This window comes from Apis dorsata, unplaced genomic scaffold, assembly GCF_000469605.1.
Source record: "Apis dorsata unplaced genomic scaffold, Apis dorsata 1.3 scaffold_73, whole genome shotgun sequence".
Taxonomy (NCBI): Eukaryota; Metazoa; Arthropoda; class Insecta; order Hymenoptera; family Apidae; genus Apis; species Apis dorsata.
Genome location: NW_006263371.1, coordinates 1,905,621 through 1,915,685, shown reverse-complemented (window position 1 = coordinate 1,915,685; position 10,065 = coordinate 1,905,621). Strand labels below are relative to the sequence as shown.

The 10,065-nt window shown below is 32.4% G+C and overlaps 1 protein-coding gene across 18 annotated transcripts in view; it reads left to right on the top strand.

Annotated features, from left to right (window-relative positions):
- Window positions 1-10,065, top strand: part of LOC102675631 (cAMP-specific 3',5'-cyclic phosphodiesterase) — a 256,477-nt gene that overhangs the window by 217,493 nt on the left and 28,919 nt on the right. For all 18 annotated transcript variants that reach the window (XM_006610344.2, XM_031507976.1, XM_031507978.1 and 15 more), the window contains 2 exons: window positions 238-302; window positions 1,114-1,226. In XM_006610344.2, coding sequence (XP_006610407.1) covers window positions 238-302; window positions 1,114-1,226 — 178 coding nt within the window. The remainder of the gene's footprint in view (window positions 1-237; window positions 303-1,113; window positions 1,227-10,065) is intronic.

The window sequence follows — 10,065 nt, the reverse complement described above, 5'->3', positions numbered from 1 at the left end:
AATAATTTTATTCTTCTAAGACAATTGTTTGATTATTTTTGTCATTAATTTCTGATTTTATTAGTATATACCTTTTTTTTAACTATTCATCGATTGTAAAATAGTTTAGTTTTTACAAATTTTTACAAATTTACGATTCTATAAAATCAAAAGAAAAAAAAAATTTAACAATAATTTTATTCTCCTACGACGAATGGAGTTGATGTTAAAGTTATTTCGGGATATTTTTATCTTCAGATCACGAAGGAGTAGCGGTGCACAGGGTAGCAGCACGCCACAACCACGAATCTTGGCACCGGGGGGTAAGAATTACATTTTTTTCCCCAATTACTAATTAAATTACGTATCGAAAATTAAGTGAGAAATACTTACGTTCATCCTCATTACATTACATTTATTTAAGGGTTGTTCGTACGAATCCATTTAAATGTATCACGAAAATTCAATTAATTTCCCTCCTCCTCCTCTCATTAAAGTCGGTTTTAAATTAAGAAAAAGAGCAAATCCTCCCTTCTCAGGGGAGGAGGGGGTAGAATTATTCGCGTAGAAAGAACATTCCGCCCCGTTTGAAAAATCAAATTCTCGAAATTGCTCAAAGTCTCGAGCTTTTTGTGTCTCCCCCCACGTTTCATTTCCACGTGTCATTTCTATTCCAACGTCAATTCACTTTTCTCTTTTGTTCCCACGATTGATCCTCTTTCCCCCCGCTTCATTTATGCAACCTTTCATCTTTAACGAACTTCAAGATTCCATTTATTCATTTCCATCTCTCTCCATCTCCTCCTTCTCCTCCTCGTGATCCCCTTCTCACGCAGTCACACAATCTTCTCACTCCTGAAAGGTTATTAAAAAAAACGTAAGAATGATTCAATTAATTAATTAAATTCAATCAACGATTCGATTAAACAAATCGAGAAAAGAGAAACATCGAAATATCCCCTTAAAAGATCCGTGAGAACGATCTCGATCAACTTCAGAAAACTCGACGAAGAAGTACTCGTTTTCTCGCCTCTTCTCGCGCAACTATTAAACTTCATCATGTTGCCAGCCAACAGCCCTCGCACGTTTCCTTTCTCGAGGTTTCAACCTCTCCCTTTGTTCTCTTCCTTTCAGAGGAAAACTACATGAAATTGGCGGTGGAGACGATGGAGGAGCTGGACTGGTGCCTGGACCAACTGGAAACCATTCAGACTCATCGATCCGTGTCCGACATGGCCTCTCTGAAGGTAAGACACGTTTCCTTTCATTCTTTCTTTCTTTGTTTCCCGTGGAAACCCCGGGATCTTTCGGTAAATCGTCGCCTGGTCGAGTTCAACGCCTTCTAGATTGTTGCGAATGTTTCGCGGAACGGTTAAGAGGAAGCGATTTGACGTGATTTGAATAATTTCGTGGGATTTGGGACACGTTGGAAGTTAGGAATGATTCTCATGTGTGTATGAGAGAGAGAGAGAGAGAGAGAGAGAGAGAGAGAGAGGGTGAAGTTTGGTAATTCAGAGAAGTTTATTAGAAGCCATTGGACATTAAATGATGTCAATGAAGCGTTTCGACATTTCAGTTTTTCTTCTTTTTTTGAAAGTTAATGGAAGAATTGTGCGAATAAATGCGTACAATTGTGTTTCTTTTAAAAATCCTATTTTTACGGCAAAGAGAAGCTCGTTTTTGGACAAAGGAGGGAGATCTCGTTAAAAATCCCGCGCTTTTGACGAGGCGCCATTTTGAGGACAGGTTATAAAATGGTTACTCGCTGTATTTAGAATAATCGAATAAAGGAGTTTTTAGCGAATTGGAAAAATGTTTGGTAATCGTTATAGGAATTTTACAATACAGTTTTATATGGGAATACGATAATTGGTGTTTTATTAAAAAAAAAAAAAGAAGAGAGAGATAATTCTATCGTTGAAGTAATAAATATTTTATGCAAAGATATTTGTTAAATTTTAATAATTGAGTCTTGTTTGTTTACAAAAATAAGAGAAAATTTGTTGTTACAAGTTTTCTATTTTTTTCTCCGTAATATATAAATATATATATATATATATATATATATATATTTATTTTGTATTTTTTTTCTTTTTTTTTTTTGTAAGAAGTCAAGTTTTAGTGAGGTTACAATGTTTACCTATTATATTTCTCTGGAAAAAAAGGATAGAAAAACAGTGACCACGCCACCGATAATGATGATAAAAAAAAGCGGATAATTAAACTAATTAAGCAAATGTATTCAATCTGTTGGAAATTTACAATCGCGTAAACGATAAAAACACAAGGAAATTCCGATCTTTCAACGTTCAATTACATCATTATTTGTAATGATACGACACAAGATATATCGATTAATGATACATCCTATCAATGCAAATTCTTATTTTAATAATTTTAATTTTAATCAAGGACGGAATAATAGATCGCATAATTTCGAAATATTCATTTTAATATCATTATTTTCGTAAAGATTATTAAAATAATTCAACTTGAAGTAAAATCTTGACGAAACTCCATCCAATTCGACGATAAAAAGAATTTTAAATTTTAAATTTTTTCAAATTCTTATTTAACAATTTTAATAATCTTGACTTTAATCAAGGACAGAATAATAGATCGCATAAATTCGAAATATCCATTTTAATATTATTTTTTTCATAAAAATTATTAAAATAATTCAACTTGAAGTAAAATCTTGACGAAACTCCATCCAATTTAACGATAAAAAGAATTTTAAATTTTTAATTTTTTCAAATTTTTATTTAACAATTTTAATAATCTCGACTTTAATCAAGGACAGAATAATAGATCGCATAATTTCGAAATATTCGTTTTAATATCATTATTTTCGTAAAAATTAAAATAATTCAACTTAAAATAAAATTTTAACGAAACTCCATTCAATTCGACGATAAAAAGAATTTTTAATTTTCAAATTTTTCAAATTTTTCATTTAACAATTCTTATTTAATTTTAATAATCTTAATTTTAATCAAGGGTGGAATAACAGATCGCACATTAATTTCGAAATATTATAAAATCATTGTTCTCGTAAAAATTATTAAAATTCGAGCGAATTGATATTTATCAAAATTTTAAAGAATCTTAACAAATCTTCTAAAATCTTAACAAAATCCAATTCCACCAATATAAAAAGAACTTTAATTTTTCAATTATATTCCATCATAGAAGTTTCCAATTTTTCCTCCTGAGCTATAATAATAGTTTATTCAATTTTCAATATCCGATTACGCACTCCATTTCGAAAACGAGAAAATCGAGCCCAGCCTTCCTTCTAAGAAAACGCTTTCCTAAGAGATTCCAGTATAAATTCACGAATCACGTAGCCGGGTCGAGGCGGGTGCGTCTTCATCGCTTCGATCCCTCGTTTATTACCCCGGCTACTTCCTCGGCTATATATCCCTCGTCTTCGATGTGTTTTCAATCGAGGGAAACATTGCGATCTGTTTGCGATCGGGGCAACGTGTGGCCATTTGGAGGGGGGAGGGGGAAGATCGAGGCAACTTTGACGATCCTCTGCTTTTCTCCTTGTTTTTTTTCATCTTCTTCTTCCGATTCGTTATTTTCTTCTCTCTCTTTTTCTTTTTATTGGAAATTGTAAAGTATCGAAATTGTTGGGATTTTCAGAATTGAGAATTGTAGAGCTATCGCGGATGGTTTGGGATTTTGAGAATTGAGAATTACGAAGAGCCTTTTGTTTCTTCTTTTTATTTATATCTATCTTTCTAAAAAGATTTTTTTTTTTCTAAAAAAAAAAGGATATTCGATATATGTTATTTTTAAAATATTTTTTAAGTATATTAATAAAAGTAAAGAATGTGTAGCGGAGGGAAAAAACTTGTTAGAAACGTGAAAAATAAATTATGGATCATTGAAATTTAAAATTTTAAACATCGAAAATATGAATGAATGATATTGGGTATAGTTAGGATAGTAAATAATTTTTAAAAACAGATTAAATTTATAATGTGATGTAAATTAATGATCACGGGTATAAGAAAGGTTTCTCGTCCAGAATAGAAATCGAGGAAATATTCGTATAAATTATACGTATATAGCAGACACCTGTGCATAGATCGATAAAAGTTTCATCATTTTTCTTACCCGGATTTTCGTATTGAAACTCCACGCTTGCTTTCGAAACTGGAAAAGTTTATTTTTTTCTTCGAGTTTATTTTTCACGTTTCTAAGAAGTTTTTCCCTCCGCTACACATTCTTTTCTTTCATTATACTTAAAAAATATTTTAAAAATAACATATACCGAATATTCTTTCTTTTTTTAGAAAAAAAAAAATCTTTTTAGAAAGATAGAAAAATAATTTCAAGATTGATTTTAAATTAGAATACAATTCTACGAAATAAAAGAATTTAAAAGAAAAGATTTCTCAAAAAAAAAAGTCAAAACCATTCAACGGAAATAAGACGCAAAAAGAGAAAAATCTTAAAAGAATATGTTTTAAAAGCATTTCAGATTCAAATCGCAAACACGAAAGCGACACACACACACAGGCGAAGAAAAGTAAAGAAAGATTCGAATATAACAAAATTTATATTTCAAGAGCTTTTAACATTGCGAGCTACGATGAATTTCTAGCTACGATGCAGGTTTGTCTAATCATTCTGCGGTTTATTGACACACGAATTCAGAAGGGACATTTACGACTTGTTTTCCTTCGCTCACGACCTCGAAGAAAATTCGAGACCTGATATCTGTACTGTTTCTCCGCTCGACCATGAGCGCGCGATTTGTGGACTTGGATTGGGTTACGTAATGCAGAGTCAGTTTCACGGTCAAGGCGATTGATAATGTAGATGGCGCTAATGAATGACACGATTGTAAGTTTTCTCGAAGGAGTCGAATTTTCTGAATTTTTCCCCGCTCGATATCGAATTTTGAAACTGTATACATTCTGAATTTCCTCTCTCTTTTTTTCTTTCTTTTGATTTAGCGTATTTCGATGAACGATTATTAGATCGTGAAGGATGTTAATACGTTAGAGGTTAATCGAACTTGTGGAATTTTGTGAACGAGACTGAAATTTCTCAATTTTTTTCTTTTTCTTTTGAATCGATCGATCATCGAAATCTTCGAATGATTAAAAAAAAATGATCATCTATTTTGTTATTCGATTGATAACGGCGATCCAAGTTGAATTTAAAAAATTTTCCTCGCCTTAAAATTCGACGAGTTTCGAAATGGTTTGTTGAGCAATTTCTCAGATTTGCTGGAACTTATCTAAACAGTTTCTTAATTATTTGAACAGTTGGTTAAACAAACTTACAGGAAAGAATTATATATATATATATTTTCAACGATCTTTCATCGCAAGCACACGCCTCTATTACAAATTTCTAAACTTGGACTGGTATTCAATAGTTATAAATTTGATTCCGAAATGGGATTTTCGTACTTATCCTATCTTATTCCTTCAAAACTATCTTACATAAGATAACATAAGATCGCGTCTTTTGCAACTGAACGAACATTCTTCCTCCTCTCCAACTCTCTACGAAATAACAATCGACCAAGGAATAAAAACTGCCAAACCAAATAAATCCTCACTATCCATTAAAACCCATAGAAATCACGTGAACGAGAAAAGAATCGAGAGAGAGAGAGAGAGAAAAAAAAAATTCCAAAAAGAAGAAAGAAACGAATTCCCAAAAATCGATGACGAAAATGCTTTTCATTCATTCGTTAAATTTGCACGACGAAAAGATCGTTAATAAATAGAACCAGATAAAGCGTTCGTTGCACGCGGTTGCACAAATCGAGTCACGCGAAAAACTCGTTTATTCGCGTGACTCGAGGCCGGCCCTTCTTCTTCCGCTCCCTCTCTCTTTTCTTTCCTTTCTTTCTTTCCCTTTTTCTTTTTTTCCTCCCGTGAAAAATCGATCGATCCCCCGAATCAATTGACCTACATCGCGTCTCGTCATTAGGCGAGGCGCGAACACCGAATACACGTGGACGCGGAGCCACGAATGTCGAGCAGGTGGCCGTTACGTTACTCTTTATTTAGATCCCGTTCCTACCAGCTGTTCAACTTCCATTCTTCTCCCTCCCTTCACCTCTCGTTCTCCTCTCAGGAATTTCCCCCCACGATACATTTCAATCTTGGTTGTATACATATTTTATCGATCGATCGTTAAAAGGTGGAGGTTATTTTCTTTTTTTGGGGAGGGGAGAGGGGGGAGAGATTAACCGTTTGCGCTCGAATGGTGACTCTTAGGCACTGCTCGGATCAATTCGAACGGCAAAAATATTTAATTAATTATAAAAATATAAAATTAATATAATATTGATTTTTTTTGAAATATCGCTTCTAAGCTCCTAATAAATCGATTCCTAAGTTCTTTATAATTTTATATAAAGAATAATATATTGTGGAATGGTTTTCTTATCTCAAATTAGACCGTGGATCGGACTGCATTTTAGTGGGAAAGAGAAATATTATTTTCAAAGTGTTTTACAAGCGTGGAATAAAACGAATAACGAAATTATTCATTGAGAAATCGAAGAGAGAAGAGAATAGGGGATGTAATGTAAGAAGATGAAAGATAAGAATGATAGACAAATATCGCGCAAAATAACAATATAGACTTCATTAAAATATTAAAAATATTAAAATGTAAAACTTTTTATATGTTAATTCGTGAAATCATTTCAAGTTAAAAGTAAGAGATAAAAGGGTGCAAGAGACCTGGAGCGCAAAGGGTTAGTAAATGAGTTGAGTAATGATAATTGTGAAACGTTGGATAGGATAGGTATATATGCTCCAGTCACGTTGTTATTTGCTGCTCCCTTCCCTTGGATTTATCCGCTGTCCGATTAACGCGATACTTGTACCACTTGATGTCGAATTTAATCTCTTTTACGTAAGATTCTCCTTCTCCGCCTCTTCTTTCTCGACGCTTTTTCAACTGTATCGTATAGATAGAAAAATAATACGCCAAATATACGCGATTTTATTATTATCAAAATTATATTTAATTAAATTTCATTTCGTTTCGAGACAAATTGCACAATTTACAGAAATTTATTATTGTAAATTATTATTGTTGCTAATAGTTATATACATTAGATTCGACTCAAGTATGAAAAATGAAGAGTGGATTGGAAACAAACGCGAATGAATTAAAATTAAAAAATATTTCTCTCTTTCCTCCCCTTCCATTTATTCAAAACGTTCGAAACAATTGATAAACGGTGTTCGTTCGTGTCTGCCGCAATATAAATTAAGAGGAGACGCGTTTTTTGAAAACTATGGCGATATAAGAAAGAAGAAGATCTCGACATTTGGAGCGACGCCAATTTTACGGATGGATCCCAGAAATTCGGCGAGCGTACATCTCTCGTTTATCTCGGATGGATCGTGCGCAGAATAGATTTCTTCTAATCTGTCAACCGTTTGTTTCCTTTTCCATGGAATTTAGCTTCGTGTTTGTCGCAGATTTCGGGTGATTCGTGGCAATCTGATTCATTCTCTCGAGTATTTTTTTTTTTTTTGAAAACGTAGTGAAGCGTTTTTTTAATTTAATTACGAATTCTTTTTAATTAAGCGAGATTGAAAAGATGAGGATGAAAGAGGGAAATCTCGTTTCATATGATATGGAAATAAGTTTCTCGCAATTTTCTCCAATCTGTGCAGCAATCATTGACGAATTACGACGTATCGATTTTTCGATTTTTCGATCGATCGTCGAACAATCACTCGAGAGATTCGATTCCCTCTTGCACATGTATTAATTTCATTAATCAATTTTATTAATTTCAATTATTAATTTCTTGATTAATGACAAACGTGTTTCGCGATTGATTGAAATCTTTCAAGATATCGATTATCGATCACATCTACGTTGGATGGTCGAATCGAATAGAAATAATTAAGCGAAACATAAACTCGTGATTATGAATAACGTTTCTGTAAAAAAAAATCTTATTCTCATATTTTATTAAAGATTTATTAAAGATTATATTGAAGATTGTTTAAATTTATCGTCGATTGGAGGAAAGATTGTCTCGAGGCAATTTATTTTTTTTTTGAGAAAAAATTAATAAGCTATCTTCGTATAACAACGTTCTAACATTGTTCTTTGCATTACTTTGTTCTAAATCCGTCTGTCAATTGCGCAACGGGGTTCTTAAAACGATGCCATAGATAATTGATCGTGATGCTATAATACTCCGCTAGATATAGACGCGTGGACAGTATTTATAATTATAAAAATAGTTTTACGCAAACAGCTGACTACGTCATCGACACACACCCTCCTTTCAACCCCTCACTTCTTTGAATGAACGCTTTGACGCGCTCTCTTGAAAGCGCAGCATCGATTCCGTTCGAAAGATTTGAAGTAATTGGATGAAATAAACGTAATATAATCCATCCGTTTAGAAGAAAATTTTTATTTAGAGCTACTAGTAGAAAATTTATTGGTTAATAATTATATATACACAAAGTTTTTTAAACAGAAAATGGAATAATGTTAAAAATTAAGTTGGGGATAAATTGTTCGAATTTATTAACCCTTTGCACTCCAGACTTGTTTCGCTCGGTCGAACCAACAACTCCAGATAAAATTTTTATATTTTAATATTTTATGTATCTTTACATATAAAGAAACAAAATTTATTGAATATTAAAATCTATATTATTGTGTGATATTTTATGAAGCAATTATCAAAATGCATCCTCGGTTTGTCAGGGCAAGTAGAGCAATAGTACTTTTCCTTCTAACTTTTTATCGCATAAATTATTGTTTTGGGCATTATTTCATTAATAAGTTCATTGGTAAAAAATAGTTTTAAAAAATCTAATAATACATTTATATTCGAAGATATATTTTCCGATTCTATGCGTGTTATCCATTTAGAATTTTCCGTGTCTTCTGCGATATCTTCGCTTCAACTATTGCTTTCACATTCACTATCTATTATTCTTATTTTTCGCCTTCTTATACCTCTTATTTCATCTCTGTGTTCATCATTCCTTTCTCTATCGTTAATTTCTTTACGAACAGAAGTAATTTTGTCGTTCAATAACGAAAAATCCAACTCATCTTCGCTTCAACTAATTTCATTACCGTATTCCATGCTTACAAATCTCAAAAATGAACTTTGAAAACAATATTTCTATTGCCGAAGATATCGTTCGACTCACGATCATAGTCTAATTTGAGATAAAAAATCTAGCCATTTAACAATATATTATTCTACACATCATAAGATTATACATAAAGAGTTTAGGAATCTATTTATGAATATTCTAAAAAAATCAAGCATAAATAAATATTGTCACCAGTGGGGCCGAAGAGTCATCGTTGAAACACAAAGGGTTAAAAAGTTTCGAAAAACTGTCACGATCGATGAATAGCAAAAAAGAGTCTACTAAAAAAGTTCGAACATTTTGTCCAAAACAACGTTCGTGGCCTTGTGCCACAAAATCTGCATCGATAAAAATGTTTTTTTCAGGGTGGATTGGGAGGGATCAAGGGAGGATCAGTCTCTTCTTGAACGCCGTATCGTACGGATTGTTTCATCCTCCATCGACAAACATGATGCTTGAACCTGTTTGTTCAATTATTCGTGCGAATCTCATGTAATTCGAGCATAACACAATTCCTATAATTTATCGTTTATGATATAATTAGTGATTTCACTAATATATTCGCAAGCCATGAAGTGTAGTGGAAAATGAAATCAATATCTTTCGAAAGGTAATTCGATTCAGAATTTTCTTCTCTCTTTTAGTAGTTTTTTTTCATAGTTCGTTCGCACAAACGCGAACGATAAATCGTTTATTTCTTACTTAATTTCGATTTAATTACTTTAAATTTTTACTTTAAAGAATTAGTAAATTCGTTCACTTGCTCTCTACTATATTTTTTTTTTTTGGATTGATAAACTACTCGTTTTGATGAATTTATAATTGCTAATTGCATTTTTGCGTAATAAGATATCTATCGTCTTTCGTCCTGAAATCTTACGAATCTCGACTTTATGACTTATATCGTTCATCGAGAATGCGGTTGTAAATTCGTGGAAATTCCGGAGAAACGTAA